The sequence below is a fragment of the Gnatocerus cornutus genome, chromosome 1 (genome assembly GCF_029298725.1).
Source record: "Gnatocerus cornutus isolate USDA-ARS CGAHR chromosome 1, icGnaCorn1.1, whole genome shotgun sequence".
NCBI lineage: Eukaryota > Metazoa > Arthropoda > Insecta > Coleoptera > Tenebrionidae > Gnatocerus > Gnatocerus cornutus.
Genome location: NC_142233.1, coordinates 25,551,352 through 25,567,474, shown reverse-complemented (window position 1 = coordinate 25,567,474; position 16,123 = coordinate 25,551,352). Strand labels below are relative to the sequence as shown.

The following is a 16,123-nucleotide window of genomic DNA, read 5'->3' as shown; positions in this document are numbered from 1 at the left end:
AGACTTCTAATTGAAGTTCAGAAATATAAAATCGAATTAATAACAACACAATTAATTAACAGGAAATCAAACATTTCTGCTCCAATGGATTTAGTAAAACGCTTAGTATTAAATATAATTGCGAACCATACGATTGTGAGAGAAATTAGCGTAATAAAGCGGATTACTAATAATTGGAAGCTTTATTGTTCATCCCTAAATCGTAATTGCTTGTCAAGATACAGATTCAATATTGTAAATATTTAGTATTAGTATCATAAATTCTCTCACAACATAATATTCATAATGCACTTGTGCAAAACTGCCTCCGGTGAATTTAGGTTATTTCAAACTTCTTAATCCTTTGGTATCTATTTTATTCACTGTGTGCAGACTACTCAGAGCTGGAATATCTTCTAAACTTGAATCATCCTTATACTGCGACTTTAAATTTGTGTTTTGCACTACTTTAAAAGTTATATTTTCCAAACTTTTACGGTATCCATGCACTATGAACTTTACTACTCGTAAAATTCTAACTAGAATATTTTATTTACTTTGTAAATAACCCTCATCTACATAAATCAAAGAATTTTCGTTTATTCTGCTCCGTAATTGCCACTTTCTTTCCATTTTCGTACGTATTTGACATGAGTTTATCCCTGTCGTTTCCACCCTTTGGTAATTTTTCATCGTTGCCACCCTCATCTACCGATTGATTTCGTGTCCGCGGATAACTTTATCTACGTTTAGTTCAGGGACTGAGTACGTAACATCCTTTTTCATCGTTCACATTTCCTGTCCGGATTAAAATCCGGCTAGATCGCTTTTCAAGACCCGGAACTGACCGACAGACACTGATGCGCCTCGTTGCTTTCAGAAACAGAAGATCTATTAGAAAAGATCACGGACGGGCAAAAGTGCCAAGTCGACTGACAAACCATTACATGGGACGGGATGGGACAAACATTTGATACGTCGCAATTATTAAAGACTAAATGGAAGGAAGGCGTCGGAAAGACTACCGATTTTACTGGTTTTCGTGTGGGACTGCTAACTCGAGAGAAAGAAAACTTAAGCTAAATAAAAACTAGAAGCATCAACTGTTTAAACATGACTCAGTGATTAGTCGTTCAGCAGAGCGAGTTACACAATGATTTTTTTAAACTTTTGCAATTCTTGCGGAATATCAAACAAGAACTGTCGCATTTGTCAAATTGTCACTAAAACTAAATTGTAGAAGCATTAGCACATTTTTGTTATTTTTAGTGCGAATTAGTTGGTATTTCATTACAACATTATGTTTATCATAGTTAGGTATAATTTCCAATTACTAAAAAGTTTTGTTAGTTACTTGTGGAGCTAAATATTAATTGAAATTGACATGTATCCATAGATATATAGCTTCCAAATTCTGCTGATTTCTAAAATTAATAGATTTTTTTGTACATCGACAAATTTTCTGCAGGATTTCTGCATTCGATATATGTAATTCATTAGAGTGTCTGTACGGTATATCTCCATGGAAATCATTGAATTTTGCTTGAAAATATCCGATCATGTCTCTTTTTATAAACGTATGAAACTAGAATTAATTGAAAAAATCGTATTTTCTATTATTATTAAAGAATACAATCATTTTAATGTGTCAAATTTAATGCGGTGTGCAATTTTTGGCTCAAATTTTGAGATTTTAGAAATTTTTAGCAAAGATTTTTAGATTCGGATGCTTTAATTCATATTTCTTGTCGTTTAAAAAATACATGTCAAAGTGCATGGAGCGATTTTTAGAAAATATTTATTTGTTTCACTAGGGTAGAAAATGGCCTTTTGGAAATGCAAGGAAAGTATTGTATTCAATTTCAGAGCATTTCCAAAACATTTTCTAGCCGTGTCAAACACAAAATTTTGTACGCCGACAATTATTAATAGTTATTTATTTTGACTTTTGGTTTGAATTTGAAACGTCATTCCCTCATTTAGGGGAATTTTACCAGTTGGGAAATAGGTTGGTAGTACCCCATTCAAATCAAACGATTGCAGATTAATGTACATTCAAATTGTTTCAGCAGATTTTTGTGGAATCTCTACTTAATTAATTTACCTTTATTATTTTCGAAGGTCATTGGCCTCCAAATCTGCACACAAATTGACACAATTGACATTTATGCAGCGATGCCAACTTGTAAAATAAAACCAACTATTCGAAATGTCACGTTTGATTGCCTAGACATTCAAAAGGTGGTTTTCTTGCCGCAAATGAGTATCACAAATGCCATGAAAAATGACGGAGGCGCACAAATAACTATTGTTTCACTAGGCTAGAAAATGGTCTTTTGGAAATGCAAGGAAAGTATTGAAATCCGAGCATTTCCAAAACATTTTATAGCCGTGTTAAACACGAAATTTTGTGCGTCGACGATTTTTAATAGTTGTTTTCTTTGACTTTTGGTTTGAATTTGAAACGTCATTCCCTCATTTAGGAGAATTTTATCAGCTGGGAAATAGGTTGGTAGCACTCCATTCAAATCAAACGATTGCAGATTAATTTAAATTAAAATATGTTTTGGCAAATTTTTGCGGTATCTCTACTTAATTAATTTACCTTTATTATTTTCGAAGGTCATTGGTCTCCAAATCTGCACACAAATTGACACAATTGACATTTATGCCGCAATGCCCTTGCAAAATAAAGCTAACTATTTGAAATGTCACGTTTGACTGCTTAGACATTCAAGAGGTGATTTTCTTGCCGCAAATAAGTATCACAAATCTCATGAAAAATGACGGAGACGCACAAATGCTAATTTTTGAGTTAAAACTCAAGGAATTGGTCGATAATAGTCTTGATCTGAATGTTATTTTTACATTATGTGAAACATCTTTTATATTTCAACCGATATTTGAAAATTTCAATGAAATACGGTACGATGCTGCGGCACAATGCTACTGATTTTTCTCATCAAATTTCATTATTGTGGAATTGAGAATCACAAATTCTCTTGATGCAAACCCATATTCAAACCGCTATTTCCACAGCGGAGGGTTGTCTTTCCATTTACGAATTTTCATTGTCTTCGCCCCGTCCCATTCGGAGGCAATCTTAGAATCGGCGAAATCCTTTGATAACTCGCGTTTACATTATTTCTGTAATAATCGAGTTACTAACCACCAGAGGCTACCGTCCCTTTACAGCCTACGAATTGCACCCTCATTTTATTTTTCTCTTCTTATGCCAGATATCTACAAAATGAGAATATTCGGGGAGAAATTATAATGTAGATGGTGCAATTAGATTACAGTGCAATGTTAAAGACAGTGGTAATAAATAACATACGCGCAGGACCCAGGAAAAATCGTTGGGAATTACGGAATTTATAGCGACACGAAACATGATTAATTTCTGTATTAACAGACAATCCCAGTTTAAACAGTGCACACTGTTGTAGCCTCGAACAAAGACTCTCACAGAAGTTTATAGTTTTGAAAGGTCAAAAGGGACTTGTTGAGGCTGACTTATTGTTGCACCGAGACACGGGCAGCATTCAAGGACAATGATATTCTTCTCCGGGAAAAATTGTTATTCCCAACTTTAGAACCTAAAATCCACTCAAACAAATCTAGCGGGAAATTGATCTTGCCACAATCTTGTTCAGATTCTTTCAAAAGAAACTTTGGCTTCTCGGTCCAAAGTTTTTGGTTCTTGAACACTGCTAATTAACTTCACCTATAATAAAATCTGTTTGGATGATCGCAACAGCAAAAGTCAAATACGACTAGTTTACTCTTGCCAGATTTATCGGATAACTTTATCGCTGGACTATGCAAAGAAATTCTTTGTTAAATCAAAATTTGCAAATGTTCCATAATGTGTTTGGGTTTTTAATGTCAACGAAAGCGTATAAATCAACTTTAGAGCTTGAGTACAGATTACAGTTTATAACTTGATAATGTTGTTTTCAGTTGGAAACGAACTGCTGATTTGAAATCAATTACAAAGTAAAGAGTTGAGAGGAATAAAACTTCGTTTAAATACTGTAGCACAAAAAATAATTAAATTTTGATTAATGTGGATTGGGAAATGAAATCGTTTGGTATGCTTGCATATGTAGGCGGATTTGGAAAATTGCCGGGAATGAGGGCGTTATACTACGAGAAATGCGTCATTTTACGGATGTTACAGACTTTGGGAACAATACCGCTTATTGATTTGTTAGAAAATTTGACATATTGAAGGAAGTATAAATTGGCTATTGTGATGTTTTAATAGCAGGAACTAAAGAAAGAAATACAGAATACATTTCAATGGCGTGAGCAATAAAATTTAGAACTCATATGCAGAGAAATGATTAAAATATTTTGAGGTTGAATTTTTAAGTAAGGTGAGTGAGATCTTTTAGGTACGTGTCACAAACAACATTTTTTGATTAAATTTCCCAAAAATACATTGAAATCTCTTAGTATGTATGATTCATTATTTCTGCGATAATTATATGTAGTAAAAGCAGTGTAAAAACTCATGTACAGTACTCTCGCGAAAAGCTTATAGCAAAAACTCGCTCACATGCAACTCGTTTCGATATATGGTCTTTTTAGCGCTTGTACTGTAAATAACTATTTTGAATGTCGAGGTGATTTGAATGTGTTTACCCACATACAAACTTGTGGAATAAAGGAGAACAGATGAAAACTAAGATTAAAGATTTTCGAAGTCATATCGGTAACTGAAAAAATATCAGCATAGATAGGATAGCAATATGACGTGTGGGCTATAAAAGCCGGCATTGATGATGCTTTACATCAAAGAACGATTAGAGCGTTCCACTTTTAGGACAGGCATTTAATATGTTCCAACTAAAAATGTATGACTAATTAAAATAAATGCTTGCAATAACAAGACTAGTTTGTAATTCCCAAAATATGTATTGTTAATAATTACGTATTGTTATTTTATTCTTTATTTTTCCAGCTTTTGATTTTATTAGGTATTTAAAAACATTTAGCAATTTTAATTACTAATAAAAGTACGTTTACATTTCGTTTATTGATGAATACAAACCTTACAGGAAATACCTCTAACCGCATTTGATCCCTCCGGTGGTTTTCAACAGCTTTGTACTTCACAACTTCCGCCTCTTTCTGCAAAACTCATTTTTATAGTTGCGCACTGCTTTCATTTACCAACGAGTTATTTCGCTCAAATCGTTTCATTCGCGGTTACTCGTGCGAAAGTAGCACATGAAAATAAATTGCCACTATCTATTACAGAGTCATTTATGTGTCTAATCCTTCAAATTTTGAATAAATTTAACATCGTTCGCTGAGTTTCAGTTCACTTGAAATACTCCAAAGTATTGAGAAAAGAACAATTAAATCACAGGCTTTCGATGCGTTTACTTAAAACAGTAATTTCACTCGTTTGAGGAACCCACAAATTACCAGTAGTTCAGTCTTTCGGCAATTGAGCGAGGCCTGGAGGCTGTAATTCTGTTTGCGCACATATTCATTCATCAGGAAATAAAGACCCGGAGCTAATTTTTGGTGGTGGATTTTGCAATTGAATAAAGTGAAATATTTTTGGTAGCCAAAGTGATTTTCAACGTAAAACAAATCCAGGTAATAAAGGGGATTCAATTTTATTTTAAAATCGGCCTAAAATTACGATTTTAAAAGATGATAACAAATTAATTCGATACACAGACATCGTTTTAAATCTATGCAGAAGAAATCAAAATACATTAACTTATTAAATAAAAAAGAACTAGAAAGCAGAGTGATTAAAAAATGCGTCGAAAAAGCTATCAAAGAAACGCCCGAACTTTTAATCTCTACTAAATTTTAAATCAGACTTGAAGCACTCACTCTAAACGGAATTTTTACCAGCACCAGATTTTTTTACACTTAAAATTACTGAAATGGTTTTTGTTGAAATAACGTAACAAGAAAGGCATGCTTGTTATAATAATAATTGACTCAAAATTACGAAAAAAATTAACTTCTTTAACTTTCCACATTTTTATTTTATAAATGCCACGAAAAAGTTTGTTTTGAGCGATTTCATCGCAACATAAAATTCGCAGCTACCTTTTATGAAAATTGTTTTTGTTGTGTAGTAAGCAAACTGCCTGAAATAACAGGGGGTGTAGTAAAAAGTGTTTTCAACGATTTATTTACGTGGTTTAATATACCAGGTGTCTGAAGATTCTATGAATACAAAACAGTTTAGCATTTTTAGTGTGTTGGACGTGAATATGAAATATTTGGTAAGCTTTTTATAATAAAACCACAAAATCTAATGCCTTAAAATACAAAGAAAAAAGTTAAATTGGACCAAGTTTGTAAATTCAATTAATATTGAGAGAATCGCCTGTCGCCTGAATTTCAGAAAGTTTCAGTTGATGTTGAAAACAGTGATTTTAACTTTTAACGGTAACATTAATTTGACACGGTGATGTTTGAGATAATTAGCAATAAATCTAATGGTGGCAAACTTTTTCAAAGAAAACTCACAAATGCACAACATTAAACTTTAAATTAGTAGATTACCCAATGTGAGAAGTAACTTGAATTTTTATCACTGGTGCTCTGTTCACTCACGAGCTGAAGGCGAAATATAATAATTTTAATCAATATTGCTAAAACTTCAAATTAAAAAGAATTGACAAAACGAGCGGTAAAGCGAACCGGAGAGTTGGCATGTGAGCGAGCTTTTGCTATGAGATTTTTGCGAGGGGACTGTACATGATTTTTTATACTGTTTTTTTTTATCATTATTATGTTATTATTCAAAACATATTTTAGCAATGTTCACAAAGGCTTGTTGGTATTAACTTTTACACTAAGAACTAAATGTCAAACTATGTCAAAGCCAAAAAAGGATTAGTCAGATTTGTTGTTGGAAATAATATTTACTATATTTGCATCGATTTTTAATAAACTATATTATAAAAGTTAAAACAGCACGAAAGACATTAACCCAAGAAACATAACCTAAAAGTAACAACCCTACATATAAATTATCCCTATAAATTATAAATAGGGAACTATCGTAGATAAAACGTTGTTAGATACACTCGTAAACTCACTTTTTAAACTAACCACTCATGCAGTAAACAACAAATTTTTAAACCTGTATCTTAATAAACTATTGATTATTCGACTACCAACTAACGTCGTTATTTACTTATTTCTCTATAGGCAATCTAACTAAATTCAATTTTGTTTGAATAGCCACCGTCCGCTTTCAAGTCAGTATTTAAATCAGTATGATAATAATATTCTGGAGGGTATGTTATCGTTCGCTCAAATTCCTGCTAGGTGAACCGGCAATGAAATGGACCCAATACTGTGTTATATTAATAAAGTCTCTTTTATGGTTCATGGTAAATAAAACATCCAAAACTTTCCTGCAAGAAATAACATTCCAAGTTAAGGAGTTTCTTTTCAACCCGTACATCCACAAAAAACACTTCAGCAAGAACTTATACACCTAATAACATCCCTTCCTGCGTGATGGATGCGTAATCTCAACTTTTTCATTAAACAAATTGATAGAAGGCGAAGCGTTCTCATGCTGTTAATTAGCACTTTTAAGCTTATTGTCTGTTTGTTGTTTTTTATGAAATTTGTGGCAAACTCTGTTTATGAGAATGTACGGTTAATATAGCGACACGATTTGGAGCAAAATTTATGATCAGATAGCACAATTAGGTTAAATGAAGTACTTGGAATTCTGCGACTACCACAAATTGGTATTATATGAGCTAGTCCTGGTTATGCAATGATCATAAATACTGGTGATGTTAACGCACGACAAAAGCTGTGTTAATCTACTGCTATGGCGCTGATATGGCTTAACAAAACCGTTTTTAATTACATCAGGAAATTTATTGGTTTCAGTTGCTTTGGGTTTTTTGAATATTGACATTATAACTGTTTTAAGTCTCGCCAATTCGATAAAAATATCAACCAAAAAATTGTTCAAATTTCACATTTCCCACGTCACATGAGTTGAAATTGACGGGATGATCACATTTACCGTTATTTTTTTGTGTCAGAGTGAAAAATATATAAGTCGGTGCAATAAAGGATGACCTTTTGCAAGGACAGGTTCATGTGAGTTAGATTGGTGCGATGTTTAAGAAATCCATACATTTGTGATTTTGCTTTCCTACTAATTTCGATATTACAAAATTTGCATGTGGTTGAGATCACCTCGTTTAAAGTCATGATTAAGTTGCTTAAACCAATAGGAACTTTGATTACATTACCTGCAACTTTATAGCATCTAGTGGAATTAACTGCACTGGTTTTCTTAAGCAGTGTAAACACTTTCTTCGGGTTGGGTGCAAAACTGTGTCATGAAGAATTTGTTCTTTAAAAGCGTGAGCTGATTTTGAGTCCTTGAAGTTGAGCCAAAGGATAAGAAAAATATTGAACCTAATTCAACTCAATACTTTGCTACTTTGTTTCGAAAAATATGAGTAAAGTTATTGAAAATATAGAAAAAAGGTGGATGCGCCGGGTCGAAGATTTGCTTTACAAAGACATTTTTAAGAACTTGAAACTAGAAGAAAAATTTGCGAACCGCTTGAATTTTAACAATCAGTAAACAGTGTCAATTAGCGGGGGTATGTTTTTCAAGAACTGAGGAAACAAGGTTTTTTTGTGCTTCTCCAACCAAAATGACTTATTATACAAAGTGCCCCTATGACTTTCGAATCAAATATTTTTGTTATTTGTAAAAAAATTTAATAAAATTTAAAACAAAAATTACTGAAAACGTGTGGCTTAATTTGACGTTAATTAAACAATGTCATCGTTAAAAATTCAATTTGATCAAGTTTGTTAGTGTGTTAAACTATTCACAATGTTTACTTTCGCTTTAAGTATAAAAAATTACATTTATCTATCAAAAATCCTTGTTTTCGCTTAAGATAATTCGTCGATTTTGTTATAAGAGAAGTCTGGGATGTCCAATATTGTTCTTGATTTTATAGCCTAAGATGATTTTGTAGCTTTTGGAAATGTACTCTGATTTTTTGCTTTTTTCAAGAAAACTAAACCTGCAAGATGGTTGATTTTCTGGAAATGGCTGTTAATATTGCCGCTTTATAAAAAGGGATTTTAAATGATTTCATTTTAAGTTAAGACAAATAAAACCAACCTGTTTAAGAGATGATCGTCATCTACATTTCCAAATAAATCTTTACCTTTTTATTAATCCTGGTCTTAAATTTTATGCGTTCATAAATAACAACGATATTGAACTGAATCGACTTATTATATATACGAATATACTTATTATCGACCACCTATCTAGAAATTTGAAAATGCAATGCATTTTTGGTACCTCCAAGAACAGAATACTAAAAAAAATAAACTAAATTGATGGAATAAGATTGAAATTAGAATATGCATGCATGCATTTGTGCAGAGAGCTGCAATTCTCATTTTTAAAATATAGGTGACACTTTACAGCCAGATTTTCTAGAACAATTTGAAAGAAGTTTTATATTAGATCTATTCTTTTAGGATTTTAAAGTCGCCGCAGATAAAGAAATAATTGCACCCATAAGTATTAGACAGATGATAAGATTGATACATTATAAATGGATTTCGAAAACTTCAACGGAGGGTTTGCTGAATGAAATACACTGAATTTATTGTTTTATTAATTTATATTCTTAATGGTCACAGTAACTTTAATTTTTGCTGCTTATTTAATAAGTTTTGATATTGCCAGGCCAGTATTAATAATGTTTTAATACAGGGCAATAATTATTATTTAAATATTATATTGTTTGTTTTGGTTTTAAGAGTTTACATTTCGGACAGTTTAAATCAAAAGAAGCAAAGCGGAAGACTAGGCTATCGTAGTTATATTAATTTTCATACTTTATTCTAAATTTATTTTTTCTAGTTTATTGTAAATAACAATTGCCTAAAAAGGAACGAAAGAAAACTTGATGTAGTACTGCATTAATGATGTTTTTAATATAAATTCTTACAAACGTACCCTTGAGCTGTTTCAGTCCTACAAAAAGTAGTGACTATCTCTTAAGATAATAAATTAAATTTCGTAGGGTTTAAGATCATTTTCACTTATCCCTTCAGTGTTATTATAGGACAGCAATAGCCCTAACCCTGAGGACGTATTGCCGAAATCTTGTATGTTTAAATGAACGGAAAGTTTATCTTTACCCACTGTGCTATCTTCACTATTGTCATTTACAAGTGTTTTACTTTACCTACATAACTATAAAATGCTTTGTTACTGAAGAACTAATTACACCGACTCTTGAACTTGATTGAAATTTTCTTGTAAGAAATATCCTTGTCGAATAAAGGTCTCTTTATTATCCTGACGTTTTCTGACCAGACTAATCATCCTTTTCTAGTTGCTGTGGTACATTTAACTCGAATCGATGAGTAATTGCTGTTGAGTTTTTTAACGTAAAACTTAGAATCTGCGCTGCTGATTGCCTCCAAGTACGTATCAAAGCACGTTCGCTTTGTGGTTTTTTTGAACTACAGCACTAAGGTAGTGAACTGAACTTGCGTTCTACATCCTGTGATAGAAATACGAGCTCTATTTATTATATTCATAAAAACAAACTTAATAAAAACCCAACCAGAGCTTCGAAAACTACTCGACTGAAACCAACGAACATTTTAACTACAATTTTGAACAAATCTCACATACTGCCATTCGCACCGCTTGTACGAGTAATTAAAGTTTAATCATGGTTAGCTGTATAGAAACAATTGTTGTCGTTATTTCTACAGCAAATAGTTGTCAGTTAACTGTAGCTCTAATTGTCGCAAATGAGCAGTGCAAAACATTGAACTATAAAAGATATACATTTAAAATTTATGTACTTGTTTCAATATTAAGCACACAGTTTCTTCAATCCTAAAAATTAAATAAATTTGATGCCGCCTTCAACACGAATTTGTAATTTTACGTAGTTTCTTAATACTTTGTCACTTTCCTACATAAGGTCAAGTCAACACTCTTAATCCTTCAAATCTCCTTCTCTTGGAAACTTTGATACACCCAACTTATCCACCTTCAAATTTGACGTGATGATCTATCTACTCTTCCATCCATTTTGTTGGATTGCCTTCCGTGCAATGCATGCAGATGCAATCGTCTCGATTTCGTCTATGCATCCGGAATAGTGATATTACATTTGAGTATAGATATCGGACACAATTGCTCCTCTACCAAATTATCTAAATATTTGGTTCGACGTGGCGTGAATGGTCGTCGCTATGATGGATGTTCCGCTCCATTCCGGGTTATCATCTCTTTTATGTTTCGACCCATAGTTTTTATCTCGTTTCCAAAACAGATATTTTGTAACGATAAAAAAGTCATCATTTTAATTGCCACCAAGAGGTGGGGGTTTTATGTATATGATTAACGATGTGGAATAGCAGGATTGCGACTGAACGTGTTTTTCAAAATGGCTATTTTTGTCGACCTAACGATTAATAGTAGTTTTATCTGATGTGATGGGGACGCGGCGATGTTTTCCGGGACTGTAAGCGGATTTTAATGTGCAAATTTTAGACTTATCGAAAATTTTACAGTTTCAAAAAGGTCGCAACAAAAAAAAAACAAATGAAACCTTATATGGATGAAACGAAATCAAAAATTAAAAATAGACAGACGATGGCTTATTGTATTTTAAATTATCTATTTAATTTTAATGTAGTTTGTTCAATTTCTGAAAATATAAATTAGGTTCTTTGAAATAGACTTCTTCTTCAATCAATTAATGCCGCATTGTTCAAATAACTGATCTTTTCATGGCGACTTTCGTTTCTCTGATCTTTTGTAATTTACGACACACACTCAGTAAAATTTTAAACTATTCTAGATTTCGTATAAAGTGCATTCAGACACTAGGAAAATCTTTAATTTTACTACAAACGATCGAAGCCACGCTTTGTGAAATCAGTTCAAAGTTATCCTTACAGATACAACCCACACAACATGAAAATCTATTAGTTATTGACGGATACGTGCTCTCAATTTAGAAGCTTGTTTTAAAAGTTGTGTAAGCGCTTACTGCTTTATGATCTTTCAAACTGAAGTTATTATAAATAAGGTTGTAGACACCTGTAATATTTTATTTTCTCTACAAGATTTATGAATTTTGTCCGAAGCTCGGTAATATTTTTTCACTTCTAATTGAATGTGAGATGGATATTTTGGTTTCGCCGCAATCGTGTTTCTATGTCAATAAATAATTTACCAGTGGAATCGTATTTCTGAATTTTTTTCGTTACCAAATCAATTTATTTGTCGAAATACAAGTAATAGCATCTAATCTTAAGTATCTTATTTCCATCAAACAGTGTTTTGTGCACAGTAATTAGCTGATGCTTCAGTACGGTCTCTATTAATTTAATCAAGGTTTCCAATGTTTATTCAATTTGGGGAATCCGTGAGGTCAGATTAAGCACATCTCTGTAATTCTCCTGTGATCACATATTTCATGTTAAAACCACAGGAGAAACTATTTATCAGGAAGTTGGAATTGTATAATAGTTTTGTAATTGCATTTTTAATTAAAAATTCAACGTTTAATTAAAATTGATTAGTGTAACCGCATTTATGATGTTCATTAAAGCAAAAAATTGTATGATAAATGTCGGTAACAGATGAATTGTTTTTATGTCAATCTCGCGTGTTGCAGCAATTTGTCATTTAATGGCTGTTATTGGGGAAATATTTTTTATGTTACAATCTGCAAAACGCAAGTAGCAACGTGAGAGCTTACGCACATTTCCGACTTAATTTAATTTCCATTGAAAAGCGTCGAATTTATCATCAAAAACACTCATTTCTTCCAACCTGAAACCGGAGCAAAAAGAGCAGGTGGGCGTTAATATAAACAGGAAAAATACACATCGTTAATTGATTTTTCTCAAAACACCGAGAGCTGATTATTCATTTTTTCCGCCACCGATCAAATTTGTATAACACCTGTATTGTTGCAGCACCTGAAGGCCACATAATCAAGCTGGATTTTCGGGATTACTTTGAAATCGAACAAAGTGTCAACTGTGCCAATGACTTTCTAGAAGTGAGAAACGGACTTCACGGATACAACGATTTGATTGAAAAGGCGTTCTGCGGAAACGAGTACCCGCCGATGATTCAGTCGTCGGACAGGCATTTGTGGATACACTTCAAGTCCGACGAGAATATTGAATATAGAGGGTTTAGAGCCGTGTTCGAATTCATACCGAGACCAACAGGATGTAAGTATCCAACTGTCTTAGATCATTAGTACATCTACTAAAGTTCTAAACTCTGAGACAAGTTGACTGGCGGCACAACATATCGAAGTTACATAGATGAAATTGGCTCGTTGTTATTAGGCGTAACCAAATGTCAAAAATGCAGTTACAGCTAGTCCTAAGAAACACACTTGAACATGCTTCATTCTTAAACTATTTTTACAGACTTTTATTCTAACACCAAAAATCGTGTAAGAATGGCTCAATGAAAAGTCACTAAAAATACCAATTTTATCATTTGTTTATTTGAATTCGTGCTGGTATACAGGGTGTCCCAGAACTCACGCCTGGCCGAAAAAGGGCAGATGCCGACAGCAATCAGGATGCCAAAAATGCAATTCGTTTTGTCCTGATGCGCATCAAAATTGAGAAATTGCTTAACGAAAGTGACCAATCCCAGAAGCGAAAGCACACATAATATTAATGTTGCTAGGTTTCATAATTTAATCTTAAACAGGATAAATTGATTTGGTCTACATTTTTTTAACTGACGTCTAATGTCTATTTGACAAATGAAAACCACACAATGGCAGTTCTAATAGTATATTATGAAACGCGTTTCATAATGAACATTTTGCTGCACGCACGTTTTTAGGACAGGACGAGCGCAGCGAGGAGTGTCATTAAGTAGTAAGTGCGGCAAAATGCATTATGAACAAGTATCATACGCTATTTTTTCTATTTCGCCTTATTTTAAACGAAAAAACTTTTCGAAATCTAGGGAATTTTAGAGTAGTTGGCATTTGCAAAATGTTCGGGAAAAAATTCGAAATAGCCAAATCCAATTTCAGTCAGTTTGACAGGTGTGACGTTTTGAGGTTACTGGAGCGCAAGGGAGCCAAGAGAGCGAAAATGTTGATCATGATCATGTTGGTTCTCTTGCAACCAAAGAGTTTTTCTCAGATGAATTATTAAGCCAAGTACAACAAGAAATAATAGTGTATTGATCGATTTATCAAGGTTTAACAAAACCAAAATCTAAATTGTCAACGTTGACGGCAGGTTGACGGTTTGTCTGCTGCAAACCTAAGAAAAATATATGTTCCTGGGAATATTGGCACGGGATTGGTTCATTATGATACCGAAATACGCTCAAACGCGTATCGAAATATCTTCATTATGAACGCGAAATAGAAAAAAAACCTTTTATTACAACAAGAAACAGAACAAGGCACATGGTGTAACAGTTACATCAAATACTCGAACAAACCACCATTATTTTGGACACCTAGATGACCTCTTCTAACCAAACTTTAACATGCATTTTCAATCATTTCATGCGTGATGCCATCCACAGCTCCCTAAATGCGTTGTCTGAGCTCCGCTTCAGTATTTAGCGGCACTACATAAATAACATATTTGAAATGACCCCAGAGGAAGAAATCAGCGGCTTTCGTTGATAAGCCATTCGCAAAAGTCTCTTCTGACCGGATAATCCTAAGGGAGAAAATGTTGAAATCTGGTACGGGTGCCTGTGATCAGTCGCGAGGATTCTTTGTACAGAAAATCTTCCGATGTCTAAGTAGCGTGCCACAGTTCGGATTTTTTGCGTGGGGTCTTCCTCAACTGCTTCCAAAGCGGCTTCTTCATTTTCAGCAGTTCTGGCTTGACTTGGTGTTTCACCAACGTCGCGCCAATCTGGTAATATCTGACCAGTCTGTCTAGCCCAAAAAACAACACAAAGAATCGTTTTGTTGTCCGGACCTGGAAAACGTTCTCGATGCGTTCTTGCTACTAAAGCCGAATTTCTATCGCACTCTCCAAAAATAAGACACATTTCAAAGCATTCTGTCGCCGAGTACATCTTGAGCCTTGTTAAGATATTTGTTAATACCAGACACCAACTAGGAAACCAGCAAGTTATGAAATTAAACTGAGCATGCTTCAACAGAAAGTTTATAACTCTTTCGATTGTGTTTTTGAGCGGTGTGCATAAACAACGAAAATATTTGCTCAATAAGAAAGAATGTCTAGAGTTAAAAATACCCAATAATTTTATTTCTAGCTTTGTTTTAATTGTTTATTGTTTTATCCAATTTTTGAAAATCTTTCTTCAGACACAGTAAACATTTAACGACATTCTTATATTTTTCTCCAGTTCTTTATAGCCGCCGCGCTACTTAACTTCTTTATTAAGTTTAGAAAAATTAAACATTTGTTCTCTTTCTAACTACACCCAATTCGCGCTTTTATTCTTTCATTGAGAGCATAAATCTCTTTTTCCCGTATATTCTCGTATCTCAACATAAATCACACAGCATGTGTTCCTCATTTATCTCATATTAATTTCTATATTGTTCGTTTTGTTTTGCCGCCTCCATCTCGTGTTAACTGCTTCATTTTATCGCCTCACTGTTATCAATAAAACTTTATAATCTTAAACACTTCCATTACTTCAGACAAATTACTTGCTCTAAATATTTGCATTCCGTGGTTTTGTAATAATGTAAATTACTGTTACGAATTACAATTATTTTGCAGCGTTGAAAGTTTAGACCTCTAGTCAGAAGTTCATTGAGTTTCAGGAGCTTTAAATTATATTTGTTATATTGAAAGTCCTTTTAAGAGAAGCGTTGCTTTTTACATTTTAGAAATTCTTTATTTGCATACGTCGATCGGACGTCTTGAAAGCTTTCCCGTTTCTCAATAAACTTGTTCTTCGATCGTTTTCTTTTTATTAATCTACCGTTAATGTCTGTGCCTTCAAGTGTTCGATATTTATACGACTGTTTGCCTCAAAGGGGAGATTACAATAATGGAGATGCAAGAGAACAATACATTCCTTTGTTTTTTTCATTATTTATTTATCGTTGGTAGAATCCAATAT

General features: G+C 33.2%; 1 protein-coding gene across 2 annotated transcripts in view; it reads left to right on the top strand.

The window, feature by feature from the left end:
* The window catches only part of Neto (Neuropilin and tolloid-like), a 151,120-nt gene that overhangs the window by 117,685 nt on the left and 17,312 nt on the right, over window positions 1-16,123 (top strand). For both annotated transcript variants that reach the window (XM_088049784.1, XM_088049783.1), the window contains one exon: window positions 12,994-13,257. In XM_088049784.1, the coding sequence (XP_087905910.1) occupies window positions 12,994-13,257 (264 nt within the window). The remainder of the gene's footprint in view (window positions 1-12,993; window positions 13,258-16,123) is intronic.